The following is a 16,793-nucleotide window of genomic DNA, read 5'->3' on the forward strand; positions in this document are numbered from 1 at the left end:
GAAATCTCAGTATATTGCATGCTCCTATTCCTGAAATATGCTTTCCCCTACCCACACTTCCCCCTACCAGGTGTTACAGAAACAATATAGTTTAACATTGTTACCACCATATAGGCCAATGCTTATGCATGAACTGGTAGTACAACGGGGAGAAGGAAGAGGTCCCAGTGATGGCAGTAGTTGGGACTGGGACACTTCGGGGCAAGCAGGGGATGGGGAAGAAAGTACTCACAGAGTAATGGAAGCTGGTGAGGGGATGGAGGTCAGTGCACAGGAACCAGAGCAGCAGGACCCATCACCAGAGAGGACCCTGTCTCCATGGTGGGCACTGAGGTGTTGAGAGCAGTGGCAGGGGTGCTCTAGGAGGCTGAGGCAGGCAAGGGCCCACAGCCCAGCTCCCTAGTTGGCCAGGTGGGGCTCGCTAGCTCTGGGAGGAGAGGTGTGATTCCTCAGCAGGAGTAGGCTCCGGACAGGTGAGGGCTACATGCCTCATCAAGCCCAGTTGCTGCAATCAGCAAACAAAGTAGAAAAAGGAACCAGAGCTGAGGTGCTGTGTCTACTGAAGTGGCCATGTTGGTGGACTCTATGGGACTGTGGTTCGGGTTTGACTGGATCCTGACTGTTGGACTTCAGACTTGGCCTACTTAGATTGACCCTGGACTGTGTTTCCTGACCTTTGACTTTGCTTGTGCGGATTGACCCTGGTCTTGTTGGACTTGACATACTGACTTGCTGCCAGGTAGACCAGGGGTTCAGGACAATACATGATCCGGGGGGGGGGCAGAGAGAAAGAATCTACTGAAGACTAGTTTTAATGAAATTTCCACCAACATTAACAAAATGTCCAGCAAACCAGCAGCAAATGTTAAAGACCAGATGCACACACTTTGCAACATCTAATCCATGAGGGCAACATCCTGCTTCACCCCACAGCTGGCTGCAGTGGAAGCCCTGTTCCATCAGCTAATTTGATGCTGGATACCATGCTATATGATACAGGCCTGAAAACACAGCCATAAAAGCTACTAGCCCATTTACACATGAAACCATTAAGTATTTGAATACTACTAATGGCCTGAATGGAAACTTCTGTTGTGACACCTGAATTCTTATTCACCAAAGGTAATGGAGTGCTTTTTGTTTTTGAAAATCTGTCCTAAGTCCAACTGCAAGATATTCAACCTTTGTCACATTATATAATAATTGCAAATGAATTCAATGAATCATACAAATTGGCATACTGAAATACAGTTCTGAATATATATATATCTATAGATAATATTTTTCAGGGCAAAAATTTCAAGAGAAACAAAATCTCAGTTCCAAAGAAAGTCACTTCCAGAAAAATTGCTTTAGGTAAGTGAAAGCCAACCTATTACAATTGCAGAGCTCTCACACACTGCTATGTACATATATTAATGGCATACATCTTTTGATTAGAATATTAATGTTCACAAGGTCTATATGAAACCCAACTGCATACATGACCCTCTCAGGGTTAGAAGATTCAAAACATTTAATCATGAAACTGACTTAGCAATTTAGTGCTCAGAGAAGCAAATGTTTGATTCTTTGACATGATTTACCAAGTGGGTAGGAGCTCACAAAGAACATCTAGTACTGGAGGGAAAAAACACCCTCAATATATTATTTCTCAGGCTTTCCAACTGTTATAAAGTGCAGAAAATAAACCTTGTAAAGAGCAGAGAGGAAGATTAACATGAAAGCCGCTACATAGACCTCAAAAGCTTCATACTACAATTATTGAGCACAGAAAAGTCATTACAATTTGCTGGGGTTTTTTTTTAAAAAAATAGTTCTTATGAAAGGCTTGTCTTCAAAGAGAGATGGTTCTGCAAAGTTTGGTGAGTGCCCTGCTGACAGAAAATGAGGCCAACTGTACAGGCGCTCAAGCTTTGATTATGGTGACTTCCTCAGTAACAGCAGGGATGCTTGCAGAACCACCTACAGCCAACTAAGCAGTGGCCTTTTCTGTCCTCTTTACCCCTCCTCTCACTCAACCCTTCCCTCCTCTCCTCCCCTCCCAACGAAATGCATAATAGCAACACTTCAGAAAATAAGCCTTCTGGAAGTGGTGCAATGGCTGTGGAACCAGAGTGAAATATAACGGGACCGATGGGGTTACATTGGCTTTGCTAATAAAACCAAGAGTTTGTGTGTGCTGGGAATAGGGCTGGACAATATAGCGTTCAAAACCAGCTTGAAGTCCATATTGTGATATCGGTTTCATGATTTTTGACCTGGCAGTATATCGCAAATTACGATGTGTGTGTGCTATGCAAAAACCAGGATGCGGGGGGGGGGGGGCGTTTCTAAGCAGTCATTTCTACAGCCAACCTTTACGAGGGCTCTCCATTCCGTGGCACCACTGCTCCCTTGATGCAGCCTTCAGGATTACAGCCATCTTCCAACAGTGCACAACCCCTCCTGTTCATAGCTGTATGAAGTTCTTCTCCCAACTTCTTCTCAGTGCTAGAGCAGATGCTTTAAATGCAGAAGGCCCAGAGTTCAATTCTGGCTTCTCTAGGTAGGGCTAGGAAGCCCGTCTGAAATTCAGGAGGCAACATTTGACAGCCCCTGCCCCCTGCAGCAATTTGGCCTTCCCAAAGCCAGGTAAGTGAGGAGCTGGGATTTGGGAAGGAGGCATGGGACTCTGACAGGGTCCTAGAGTCATCCAGTCTCCTTCCCAAAGCCTGGTTAACGCTTTCCCAGCTTTGTAAAGGAAGTAGGGGGCTATAGGACCCTGCCAGAGCCTCTCATCTCCTTCCCAAAGCCAGCACCTCACTTAGCCAGCTTAGGGGAGGAAGCAGGAGGGCCAGGTGTATGTGTGTTAAATTTTGACCTCAGTCCTCGTCCCCCCTCCACATAGCATGGCAGTGTGTGGCCCACGGGTTCCGTGTCAAAGTACTCTTGTGGCCCACTTGGTATGAAAAGGTGGACCACCCTGATGTAGAGAAAGAAAGACATGATTCGATCAAAGGCAGCTTCCTGTGTTCCTATGACAAGGTAATTTTTATTCTGCCACTACTTCTGTGCTACATGCACAGGTAATTTTTATTCTGCCACTACTTCTGTGCTACATGCAATGTCCTTAGAATAACTCTCATAATAATAGAACTGTTACCATGATTTTGCGTGCAGCAACTTTACAGGTTTCCCAAAAAAACTTACAACCCAGTGCTGCAAAAGGGAGGTAGAAGGGAAGAAGGGCAGGTAACCTGATGCAGTGCTGCAACCCAAGCCTGCCATTCTAAACACACCTAGGTGGAAGCATGTCCCATTGTAATCAAAGGCCCCAACTTCCAAGTAAGCATACCTAAGACTGCAATTCAAAGTGGGGAAACGTAACGAGGAGGGGAAAGAAGAGAAAGACAAGAGACCCCACAATTTTGACAGATACAAGTTACCGAACCACTTAAACAGGAGGCATTGTTAAATATACGCATTCGTGTAGAGATACAGCTTACAGGAAGGTCTTACTCAACAAGAATGATGTAATCGTGAAAGTATGGGCAGTAAAAGATCCAACAGCCAGCCAAAAGAACCTTAGTCGTGTGCCCACATGGAAAGAAAGCCTCGTGAACACTCTACTTATTACCAATGATGTTATAGCAGCATTCAGACTCACTCTCAACTCCTACGTTAAGGATGAGCAGCAGCAAAATGGGTCCACTCTGTAAAATTTTGGCAGGGAACAGTAGATGGATCCATTGTGCTCCTGTCGAAAATCTCGTGAGTGGATCTCAGATACCAGAATAGCTTTTTTGCAGTTCACTACTAGCTTGCAGCAAGAAGCCAGTCTGGCGCCTTAATTCATACCCAGTTCAAAGCATCCCAAGTACAGCCACTCTGGCTATGTCACCGCATAGGTTCCAAGACCCCCTGGAACAGTTTTCACTACTTGCTGCTAGCCATGCCAGACACAGATCATTAGCATGCATACCTCTAGTTGTCAAGACCCCAGCATGGCAAGTGACTGGCATTTCACTTCCCATATAGGGTACCTTAGGTGGAATCAATGCATTAAACATGTAATTCTAGAGTACCCCAAGAATGCCCTGTTTCCATTTTGGCCAGCAGGCAGTACAAAAAAAATCAGAATTTGCTTGCAGCACCAGACACATTCATTTTGTAGAACCAAGTGAAAATCTTTTATTTACCCAGGATTTTAAATTATTCTTAACTTACCCATGCTGCCAACTTTCTTAGGTTGTTGATGTAAACCTCCCTTTGGGTTTTATTGGAAACTGAAGGGTAAGATATATAATCACTATACTATAAATATTGTTATTTACTTATATAATATTATAATATGGATAAGTAATCACAGGGTTTTCAGACGCTAGACTCGGCCGCGATATGTTGTCCCACTCTGAAAATGCTTCTGTCTAAAAAAAAAAAGGGGGGGAGCCAGGGTTCTGTCTTGGGTGAAATTCAAGAGCACCCTGGACTCCAGCTGTTGCACCCATTGAAACCAGTTTAGTTTCCATGACCTCACTGTTCCCTCAAACAGTCCCCCAAAAGGGGAGAGGGTACTGGTGTACTGCCCTACTGTGTTTTATACCAAATTCTATCCTCTTATATCTGCCTGGTTCCTGTATACTCTTGCTTTGCTTGAATTCTGCTGCTTGCTGCCTTGCTTGGATTCCTCCCCAACCCTCTTTGCTGGCATGCTCAAGTATCCCATACCTCATCACACCAAGACCACCTCTGTAGGCTCAAGCGCTGGAAGATATCCCAAGAATTCCCCCTGAACTATGGTTAATACAGGCTTGCAAACAGCCAGTCGCCTGGTAGCTTGTTGTAAGTAGTAACCATCTCTAGACATTACCTGGCAAGAAATATTCTGTTTTAAAAATAGAAGAGGTAGGCCTTTCCTACATGCTTTCCATTTTTGGAACAGTCTATGTGCCAGCAATGACCAACACAAATATGCCAGTGTTTTATTTATTAAATTTTAATATATAATTTTTATTTATTAAAAAACAAAGTAACAAATCTTCGCCTGTTCTTTCAATTTGAACACTATCTCTGCCATAGATCAATGACATTAGTATTTCTCCATTGTAACTAGCTAGTTAATTCCTTTCCCCCTCCTATATATTTAAATTAATAATGGATATATAATACCCTACATAATGGTTTTCTTTTAGTCTGAAAACAAGGTAGTGTCATAGGCAGCAGTAGGTTCATTTGGTATATTTATATCCTGCTTTTCTTTCCTCATGGAACTCAAGGGAATATACACAGAATTCCCAGGTAGACTCCCATCCATGCATGGGCCAGACCTAGTCCTGCTTAGCTTCAGCAAGGTGGCTGCATCATATGACCTCATATCATGTTTTTAGACAAATGTCTCAGCTGGTAAAACCATCCAAGGAAATCTTCAATGCAATCAGCAGTTTGGAGAGCCAGGCCTTAGAAAAGCTGAGTGAGCAAGTTAACACCCACTACTTTCAAGACCAACACAGTTTTCTGAAGATTTCTATGCTAATCCTACTTTCCCAAATGACAGTGCAATCCTGTGCGTGCCTCCTCAGAAGTAGGTTCATGCAAGATTGCAGCCTTAAGTCCACAGCTTGCCTTACATCACAAGAAAGTCATGATTTACAAGAGACAGAAGACAGCATCAAGTAACATATATTAATTATGAATATATTTTAAAGCAAAGTCTGGCTTTATCACAGTGACAAAACACACACTGTAGATAATTTACCTGATACTGAGGAAACTAAGCCAGCCTATGAATGCACAAAGCCAAATTATTTGAGGTTAAGTTTATTAGACTGATATTCAGCTTAATTAAGCTGCTTGATTTACTGGTAACATCACAAGAGCTGCGTCAACTTAATATTTAAGAAAGGCCGCCGGTGCATTTTAAGTTAAGAATGGGGTCCTTATTGCGAGGCACACAGATTTGGTGTGACCAAGAAATGCACTGGAGGCAACATCCATTTCATCCCACCCTAAATCAAGCCAGCATCTACTTTTATTTTAACAATCCCGGCAGTCACGACTTCGATCAGAACCGAGTCTGTGTCGTCATGGGCTTCCTATACATCCGCTACCCCTGCTGTACCCTAAGACAGCAATATCCCTGGGAGGCTGAAGGTGGAAAGCATCAATTAGAAAAGGCGGGGGGGGGGGGGAGAAGAGAAGAGAAGAGAAGCACATTGCACCCAGCCCAAGCTCCATCCCCGGGTTGTGTGCGGATGAGGAAGTTGCATGAAGTCCGCTTCTTTCTCCCGCTTGTAGGACACGGAGCGAGAAAGAGGGAAGCCAACTGGGGAGATGGGGTGGTGGCCCATAATGGTGGAGGGGGGGAGGAGGACAACGGGGAAAGGATGCACCTTAAGAAGCCACACAACGTGCGCTGGGGAGAGCCTGCGAGGGGGTGGCGTTGGGAGAACGCCCCACTTCCTCCAACCTCCCGGCCCCATTTCCCCGGCCCCCCCTAAAAGACAGAGGGACCTTCCTCTCGCCAACCAGACCCTTTAACTCTCCGACCTCCTCGGACTCCGCCTGGACCTCCCTCCCCCCCCCCCAAATAGAGGCTTCCTTTGGCGAGCCCTGGGAGGGGACCCGCCGGGGAGGTTTGAGGTGACTTACCCATGTTTCCGCCCGGAGAAATGGGGCGCGGAGGAGGAGGAGGAGGCGCTCCTGGGAGAAGAGAGAGTCTTTCTCCCCACCCGGCTGCTGCGGGGCTGCTTCGCTCTCGCCGCCTCCCCAGTGGCCAGGGAGGGACAGGCGGGGCCCGAGGCCGGTGCAGCTGCTCTGCGGCCAAGAGGCGCACGGACAGGCGGCGGCGGCGGCGGCGGCGAGAGGAGAGCAGAGCGGCGGGTGGCTAGGAAGGAGGCAGGGGCAGCCGGGGCGCTCGCTGCCTTTCCTGCCCTGCCTGGGTGTGCGTGTGTGTGTATGTGTGTGTGTGCACGCCAGTGCGTGCGCGCGCCGCCAGGCTGGAGGAGGCAGAGGGAGGCTTGCCCGCGCCCGCGCCCTGACTCGCAAGCGGCGAAAGGAGGCGGAGGCACAGGGGACGGTTCCGGGGTGCGTGCGCTCAGGGCGCGCGCGCGCCGGCCGAAACCAATAGTCCGCCCTGCTGCTGCTGCTGCTGCTTCCTCCCTTTGCCCGGAGGGGAGTGAAACGGGGTTTCTCTCTGCTACCGTGTATGCCGGCTGGATTATGAGTCAGTGCCTTTCCGTACATCCGGGCAAGGCCCTCCTTTTGGAAACACAAAGGCCGGCAGCGCAGCGGGAGGAGCGGGGAGGCGGGTGCAGAGCGGCCACCCGGGAGGAGCCCCGCGTGGCCTGCGATCCGCGAGTAGGGAGGGTCTCCGCCCTGCTGCCGCCGCCGCCGCCGCCGCCCCTGCCCTTGGCTTGGACGCTGCTGGGCCCCTCTGCGAGACCCAGCCATGGGTGGCTGTGCTTACGGGTTTTATAGTATACAGTTCTTCAGAAGATCAGGGCTTGGCTTGGGGTGTGTGCGTTTCCTTTTTCCGTGTGTGTAACAATGGTGAATGCACGTTGAGCCCAGCCAGGCGGAGGGTTGTCCTATGCAAAGCGGTCCTTTTTGCGCGCCTTATGCAGAGGCTGGAATTGGTAGGACCACCTGTGAAGAGCTCTCTTGCTGCCCACAAATTCCTAACATGGACTGAAACTAATTCCTGCTGGAAATAAGCTGCAGACAACCAAAGCTAGAGTTTTTAGTGTCCTGATTAAGAGCAGTATTAAAGGAGTTTGAATTGCTCAGTTGGTAGAGCATCAGGCAGGTGGGTTGGGCAAAAGCCGGCATTGCAGGAGGTTGGACTAGATGAGCCTTGGGGTGCCTTCGAACTGTACAATTTTATGAACGCAGGCCTTAGCCAAACAGGTAGGTGGTTGTGATCCGCCACCTGCCCACTGAACGTTAGGGCAGAGAGTTTCCAGTGCAACCCCGGCCCTAATAAAGGAGCCTTTGAACATTACTACTGCTATTTAACAAAAAGCACCGAGGGAGCCTTTATATTGGGATAGGGTGCTGATCTCTCCAGATTTCTGGCGGCCGGGGGGCATATCAGTGGTTCTTCAGTGAGAGGTTTTAGTAAAGGTACACAAGTTTCCCTGAAAGAGCTTGCCCACCACTACCAATATTTCCCTACAAAGTGCACCAAAGGAAGAACACATACATGCTAAGCTGGGGCTGATGGGCATTAGAGCCCAACAACAACAAGTGCACAATGTTGGCTACCCATAACGTTGCTTATACCTGAGAGCACCTGTTTTGCACCTAGAAGGTCCCAGGTTCAAGGTTCCTGGCATCTTTTAAAAGCATTCCAGGTAGCAGGATCTGGAAATAAATCTGCTTGAGGCCCTGGAGAGCTGTTGCCAGTCACAGTAGACAGTACTGAGTTATATCAGCCTTCCCCAGCTTGGTACCCTTCAGACGTTTTTGGACTTCAAAACCCATCAGCCATAACCATTGGTCAATGGTCAGGGATGATGGGATCTGCAATCCATCACCAGGATGGGGGAAAGCTGCATTAGATAATGATCTGACTCAGTGTAAGGCAGTTTCGTATGTGCAGTTGTTTCCTATGTTCATAGAAATGTGCTTTTCATGTGAGGCCTAGTGGGATTGGTTAGCACTCTGCATATTCCCATTGTGTGGCATATAGCAGGGGTGAGCATTGAATGAACTACTTTTCTTTTTTCATAGAACCCAAAGAAGATCCACCAGCTAAAGCCAAGGGCAATATGGTGGTTTAGAAATGGTGGCTGACATATACTTATAGTTAAGGAACAGGGAAGGTCTCAGGGTGTATCTCAACTCAGGAATTTGTTTTCAGTACCAGAACTGAGATTACCAGTTACCATCTCAGTTCAGATCAAATTTTTTCCTTCTAGGATAACTAGTAACTTTTACAATGTCAACAAATGAGAAACAACATTACTTAATGTTATATATGTGGGAGAAACCTAAGAATAAACCTATGCTTTATAACTCCTTATTTCTGCCTAAGTAAAATTCCTTTGCAAGATCTGAGCATTTGAGACAGCTTGTTAATGATGAGCTTTGCTATTGTGAAGGAGCTGAAGTGAAGACTAAAAATAAGTTTCTTAGGACTGAGAGCAGAAAAGGTGAGATTGGAACCTTTGAATGTGTTCTTTCCCTATTAACAGCTGATACAAAAGCTCATGGGAATGTAAAAGGTCACGGTGAATCGCCATGTTCTTCATCAAACTGGATTTGGGCATGAGTTGACAACTAAAATCTAACAGAATCACTTTGGAGAGGAAGTTAAATGCCTTCTCACCCCCTTTAATAAAAACTATATACAAGACAAGTACAGATACCATAAAACTTAGAAACAACACAGCCCAGAACACATTTCAGTTCCGTGCTCACGTGCATGCGCATATCCAAACACCCATATAATAATTATTTTTATTTTTATTATTTATACCCCGCCCATCTGGCTGGGTTTCCCTAGTCACTCTGGGCGGCTCCCAAAAGAATTAAAAGCACAAAAGAACATCAAACATTAAAAAACTTCCCTATCAGTGCCACAATCCAACACAGAGTCAGGCCCTTCTAGAATAATTTCACTTTTGTTTCCATGTACAGTGGTACCTTGGGTTAAATACTTAATTCGTTCCGGAGGTCCATACTTAACCGGAAACTGTTCTTAACCTGAAGCACCACTTTAGCTAATGGGGCCTCCTGCTGCTGCCGCGCCACTGGAGCACGATAACTGTTCTCATCCTGAAGCAAAGTTCTTAACCTGAAGCACTATTTCTGGGTTAGCGGAGTCTGTAACCTGAAGCGTATGTAACCCGAGGTACCACTGTATTGAAAAGATGAATGACAAATGGCCAAGCATTACCCCTCCCCCATTTTTTGTTAAAGTATTCTGAATATGAGCAACCTTGCCCAAGGGCCTCTTGTGGTCCTTGCAGCCAGGGCGATGGTGGTGGTTCTCAGGGTGAGGGACATAAGTAACCCCACTGAAGTTCTATCCATCTGTTAAAATTGTCAGAAGAAGCCTGAATAGAGAGCAGTGTTCCTGTCTATTTGATCCTTGAGCTGAGCCCGAAACTCAGACTTAAAACATGGCTAGGTCACAGTGACTTGTGATTGCTTTTTACCTTTTGACATTTTCTTTTCACATACTTTGTGAGTTCCCAAGCTTCCAACAGTTCTCACCCGTGATTTAGTTTTGTATTTTTTTCCTTTCTTACTCTAAAGAGCTTCTGAAAGCATTTTGTCTGTGTAGCACAGTTTCCAAGAAGCTGTCAGGAGGGAGGGAGCAAATTATTAATACTTTAGTGGCAAACACATACAGAGAGAGAGATTTAATTTTCTTAACAGAGAGATGATTTCATAACATTTACGGTGGATAAAGTGGAAGAATGTTAGCATTGCCAGAACAGCTTTGTATATGTAGGTCGACGGCTAGGATGTTACGGTTTATTTTGTTTGAAATAAAAAAGGGGCTGCATTAAATATCAGTTTCTGCAACATTGTTACCTCACAAGGTTTGGGTGGTTCCATCTTTGACTGCCTTTTGATGGCTTGTTAAATCAGTATTGGTATCTGTTTACGCCACAGCAATGGAGCATCCATGAAATATGTGTAACAGCTAAAATGCCCCCCATCACTAAGGATGTAGCGAATTGGTCCGTTTCGGTTTGTCATTTTACCAATCTTAGATTTGTTTCTCTACATTTCCACATCAGTTCGTGATTTATTATTTTTAAAAAATCATCATGGGAATTCATCAGCATTTTAGTGTGAATTTATCCTGATGTATGCATTAGTTTATAGGTTGGTGTTCAGTTTTTACCTAAAATCCTTTTTTAAAATTTTTTTTGCAAAGCAGGGTTCCCTAAAAATGCATTTTTGCATGTCTCTTTCACTAATATATACGCTTTATGTGCACATTACTTGGGTGGAGAACTGCATGTAAAATTTGGAGATGCGTGAATTTCAAATGATGGTTGTGTTTTGGTTCTTGTGTTGTTTTAGAAAATGCAAATTAGGTAGGTTTGCCTTTAATTGCAAACTGAACCACATTTCTCTCCCAACCGTACCCACCTCCCAATGAGCAGCAGAAAGTCATCTGAAGATGGTCCTTGCACAGTTAGATGAAAAATCTTTTTTTTTTTTTTTTTTTTTGGGTGCCTCAACATCTAGTAGAAAGGAAAGAAGGAATCATGCAGTCCCAAGATAGTTGATCATAGATCTAGATTTAGTGGCATCTGCCTTCTGCTTGAGTCAAGCTGTTCTAGCAGTCTGATACAAGACATTTATTGTGGAGGAAATACTGAGAGGGCAAAGCGGCTTTGGAAGAAATTATTCAAGGCAAGAAATGTTGATGAAACTGCCGATAATGCTAAGGGACTAAAAGAAAAAAGGACTCTGAATCAGCAGAACTTGAATAAAATTACCTCAGTGTTCTTTCTTTTCGTGCTTGCTTAGAATATTATTGGAAGTGTTTTGTTTATCTATCAGCTTTTTGCTTCCAGAGCGTGTAAGGAGTCAAAGAGGATGCCCAGGCTCTCTGGTTATTAAGGATTTACAGATAGCCTATGACGCAGAGGAGAGTTTTGATAACCAAACAAACCATGACACACTTCCTTCTATTGTTTCCACTCAGCTATGCTCTCTCGCCACAGTTTATTAACTGTTCTATTTTTCTAGAAAAAGAGGTGCTGGAACTCTCCAGGGATGCCTTCCTTGTTCCCTTTATAATGGCAATGGCGCCCACCTGAGAGGTGCTGGAACTGAGTTCCGGGTGAAAAAAAAGCCCTGCTCTTATTTGTCATGAAAGCCTAGTTTGGCCAGAGACAGCTATAAGGGGGGGGGGGTGTCTGGCAGGTGAGGGACCCCAGAAAACTAAAAGGACCCTAAACGGAATGAGTTTCCCCAAGTTGACTAAGGGTGTGTGTACACATTAGCTGCTTAAAACACAGCTAGGTTCCCCCTCCCCACTCAATTCAGATTGAATCTGGGATAAGGCAGCTCTGTAAGTCTCTCCCAACCCATGTCCACATAGCTCATGGGAGAAGAACCCTAGGCCCAGGGCTAAATGTGGTCCTCCAAGCTTTTCTATCTGCCCTCGGAAGTCCTTGTACATCATTTTTGCTTCTGTGGCCCCTGGAAGTTTGCCAAAGACAAAAAGTACCACTCCTTGTATAATTAAACTCACCCAAATTGCTTTGGGGATGGAGGAAAGGAAGGAGAGAAAACCTGCTCCATTGTTTCCAGGAAATTGTGCTTTATTTGTTCAATTTATTATTTGTTCAATTTATATACCACCCTTTATCTGAATAAATTACCAGATGCCATTCCTCTGTGATGTGGCTTATCTTCTTTTTGCATGAATTAATTATATAAGAGGAGCAATTGTTTATTGTCAGTGTGAAACTTTGCCGTTCTCAGAGAAGTACAGTTAAAAGAGTAAGTGTTTGAGTATTATTACGCATAATCTCTATGTATCTGTGCAGTTTTGCCTAAGGGGCAGAGATGAACGGGTAACAGTACACCAGTGGGAGAGGATGACTTTGAAAATCCACACTTCTCTCTTGATAACTTATGGTGTTGGTGGTGGCAAGAGAATCACAGCTTGTATCAGCAGGTTTTCATATGCTTATCTTCAGGCAACGGAAATTGCTGGTAGGAGCGATGTTCCCCCCTCCCTCTTCCCAGGGAAGAATCAAAAGTGTCAGGATCAAAGACCACATTGCTGACTCTGTGCTTGCTGAGCTGCATTGATATAACAATGGTTCTGGGCATTAATAGCACAAAAGGTCACAGGACACAAATGCTGGAGGATGACAGTGAGCAGAAAGGATCTTTCTTTAACACAGTTTTTAAAACCAATAGGTATATATTTCAGCTAAACATGTGATGGGAAGTAAGTCCAATTCACTACCTGAGAATTCAGCTTTCTTTTTCTTTTCTTTTTCAAAAAATTGCATCTGATTTCTGTGCTAGCAAGGACAATGTTGTATGGCCCAGGGGTGGCTAATTTATGTGACCCTCCAAATGTTGTGTAACTACAATTGAGGCTGCTGGCTGAGGGTACCGGGCACTGGGAGTCCCAACAACTAGTGAAAGGTTACTGGTTATCCACCCTGGCATAGACAGCAAGAACAGGTCATACCAATTGAGGAAGCCCAACTTGGCCTTTTGGCAAAAAGAAGCTTCCTTGGTACTTAGGCTTGTTCCCTGCACTTCCCTAGGAAGGATGTTAGCTTAGTGGTGGAGAGCATGCTGTGCATGCAGACGCTCTCAGTTCATTCCTCAGCATCTCCAGGTGAGGTTGAGAAAGGCTCCTTCCTGAAACCCTGTAGGGTGAATGCCAGGGTGGACTACACTAAGCTTCTGGCTTTGTATAAGACAACTTCTGATGTCCCTCTGCTTTTGCTAAACCTGTAGGCTAGCACACAGGTTAAATCCCAGTCTGTATTGCACTGATACTGTTTCCAACCTGACACAAACTCTGGTAACCACTAGACTGCTGCAATGCATTGCATGTGGGGCTGCCTTTGAAGGTGGTTCAAAAACTGCCATCAGTGTGGCAGATGGCAGCCAGACCGCTGATGGGGAACAGGTGGTCAGAACATATATCTCTAGTTCATGTGTGCTGCATTGACTTCCACTTTGTTTTCAAGCCCAATTCAAAGTACTAGAAAACCTTGACCTACAACACCTTGCATAGGTCGGAACCTCAGTACCTCCCAGATCACCTTTCCCCGTGAATCTCCTCAGAACCTGAGATCGACATCTGAGGTGCTTCTCTTTGTATCCTCTCCAAGACATATCCAGAGGGTAGCAACAAGAGAACAGGCCTTTTCTGTGGTAGCCCCCAAGTATGGAATGCTTTCCCCAGTGAAGCTTCCTAGCAACAACTTGTCATTCTGCCAGTGCTAGGTGAAGATGCTTTTATTGTCTCAGACACTTTGGTCAGCACTAACAATCTGGCATTGGGTGGCTCTTTTTTGGTGCTCATTCTTGTGTGTGTGTGTGTGGATACTTTGTGTTGTGTGATTTTTTTGTGTGGATAATCGCTTTTAGTGTATTCACATTGCTTTAAAGGATAGTATATTATATTTTGTGTGTTATTGCTTCTGTAAATCATTCTGAGGCTTCTTTTGATTGTGAAGCGATCTATAAATTGAATGAACCAACTAAATTTGAGGCTTGACAGACTCTTCTGAAGCAGACTGAATTACGAAGAAATAAGAAAATATATGTGGTCAAATAACTATATTCCTTGTGCAGGTATATATTTTTTGTAAACAGTTTTTACTGTACTTTTAGAAAGTACAGAACAAGGTAAAGCAACAGTAAAATTATAGCAAAGAAGTGAAGGGCAACACAAAAAAGATAAAATACCAAGCAGTGCTATTAAGACATATATGGTACAGAAAAGTAGCAGTGGACTTTAGTTACGTAAGAGGAACAGCAGCTTCAGAGCTAGCTTGGCACAGAATGTTAATTACTCACCACCACCCCTTAGCAGAGTGAATACACTGCTGTGAAAAAGAGTGTATACAAATTCATGGAGACTAAGGCTATCAGTGACTACTAGCAATCATTGCTCTAGACCAGGGGTTAGCAACCTTTTTCCGCTGTGGGCCGGTCCACCGTCCCTCAGACCATGTGGTGGGCCGGACTATATTTGGGGGAGGAGGAATGAACAAATTCCTATGCTCCACAAATAACCCAGAGATGCATTTTAAATAAAAGGACGATTCTACTCACATAAAAACACGCTGATTCCCGGACCGTCCGCAGGCTGGATTTAGAAGGCAATTGGGCCTCATCCGGCTCCTGGGCCTTAGTATGCCTACCCCTGCTCTAGACAGTCTGCTGTCGAAGGCAGTATTCCTTTGAATACCACCTCCTTGGAATCACAAGTGAGGAAAGTGCTGCTGTTCTCAGGTCCTGCTATCGGCCTTTCCATCGGAAGCTGGTTGACCACTGTGAGAACAGGATGCTGAATTGCATGTGTTGGTTTTTGGATTTGGTTCAAGATAAAAGAATATTGGTAAAATAAAAAGGAGAATTCCCTGGATTCCTAGATCCAGGTTTGGGGCAAGTACTCTTTGGTAAGAGAGTCCCAGCAGAGATTTCAAATCACAAACCATGCAACTAAATAAAGCCTGGAAACCTTTAAAATATCCCCCTCTGAGTTGCTTCTAGAGTTCCCCACTTTCTTTAACGTAGAAAGCTCCCACATGTTTAGTAAGTTAAAAATGCTTTACTTACAAATGCTTTCCTATACAGCCACAAGAAAAGAAAGGCAGTATAATTTAGGTTCCAAAAAAAAAGTTTCTAAATTGTTTTTATAGTAGCACAAAGATGGCTTGCTAAAGCCATGTGGTCTAAGCTTGGAGCATCCAGCTTAGACCTCCTTACTGGTAGGGTTCACATGGTGGACAAAGAACAACAACAAAGAGTTGGTAACCTTTCCTCTCCAGGTGCGTAGCTAAGCCTGGCAGGACAGCGTACTCTTGTATTAGCCCCTTCATGCATTAATTAGAGTTAAGTATTCTAGTTATATGAGGGTGATTTAGCCTATGAGATGGGCCTTTGGTATGATCCTGCAGGACTTTTCTTATGTTCTCATCTCTCTATGCTAAAACTACCAAGTTTCAGAATTTTCATGTTAAGTTGGTGGCAGACATATGCCTCAATTTCAGTTGTAATCAGTGATACTTCATGTATCATATTCAGCTATATGTGCCACTGTGTAACAGATTACTGTTCCCAAATTGTGGGTCATGTCCTGCTTTCGCTGCTGAACATAGCCGTTATGCATATCCTTCCCCTGAAGATGTATTTTCCTAAATTGTGTTGATATGTATATATGCGATTACCACTGGAATTTCAGGGGGGAAATAATCAGCTTGGAATATTTTTGTACAACAGAAAAAATATTTTGTGCTGTCACAGCAAGTCTCTGCAAAGCTTGATTCAGTAATAACATGTCTTAAAATTGTAAAGTTGATCAACTGTGATTCAGTGAAGTGGAGTTAAGAGGATAGGCATGTCTGGGTGTTTTGAATTGCTGAGTTTTCAATATCCCCAAAGCCACAATTTGTTGAATTTGGCCGCACCTCTCCCCTTCCTCCCCCCACCAATATATATATGGGCATATATAAGACATGGGCAACAATGCATTAAAGAGCTATGAGTTGACTGCATCCTATTGAGAGGGGTGTGTGTGTGTGTAAACCTCTCAGTGGTTTTGTGCAGCTGGAATGTTGCCTACTATATAAAGTTAATAAATATATCACTCTACCCTTTTTTTGTCTCTGGTCCTGCCCGCTAGTGGATCCCAGTTGGAACGCCATGAGGAAAGATAACGTCAGACTGAAAAAGGTTCCCCAATCCATACCCTCCAAGTGTCTCTATTTTCCAGGGAAAGTTCCAGAATTACAAAGACATCCCAGCTTCTGATTTGACCCCAGAATGCCCCTATTGCCCCCACCAGTGCCACCAGTGCCAAGCTTGGGGAGGAGGATAAGCTGGCACTTGCCCTGAGTGGCAGCAGCAGTGGCAGCCTCCATGGCCTCTTCATGGCTGCCGCTGCCAGCCTCCTCCCTTGGAAGACTGGGTTAGGAGGAGAGGCTGCCACCCCCAAGGCCCAGCCTCATGTGAGGTGCTGGCTCTAAGGTGCAGGCAAAAGGCAGGGCTGCCTTGGGTGGGAGCAGAGCAGAGCTCAAGGAGACATATTTCTTTTTTTAAAAAAAATGCTTTTGTGTCCACGTCTAATCTTGCCCCAT

General features: G+C 44.9%; 1 protein-coding gene across 4 annotated transcripts in view; it reads right to left on the reverse strand.

Moving 5' to 3' along the window:
• The window catches only part of RAP1GDS1 (Rap1 GTPase-GDP dissociation stimulator 1), a 104,030-nt gene extending 97,024 nt beyond the window's left edge, over positions 1-7,006 (reverse strand). Inside the window, exon 1 of one of the 4 annotated variants that reach the window (XM_081876897.1) lies at positions 6,631-7,006. In XM_081876897.1, the coding sequence (XP_081733023.1) occupies positions 6,631-6,634 (4 nt within the window). In that variant the 5' untranslated portion in view covers positions 6,635-7,006. The remainder of the gene's footprint in view (positions 1-6,630) is intronic. The other 3 variants (XM_081876895.1, XM_081876896.1, XM_081876898.1) reach the window with 3 other exon arrangements.
• Between the last annotated feature and the right edge of the window lie 9,787 nt (positions 7,007-16,793).

This window comes from Podarcis erhardii (genome assembly GCF_964252035.2).
Source record: "Podarcis erhardii genome assembly, chromosome: 9".
NCBI lineage: Eukaryota > Metazoa > Chordata > Lepidosauria > Squamata > Lacertidae > Podarcis > Podarcis erhardii.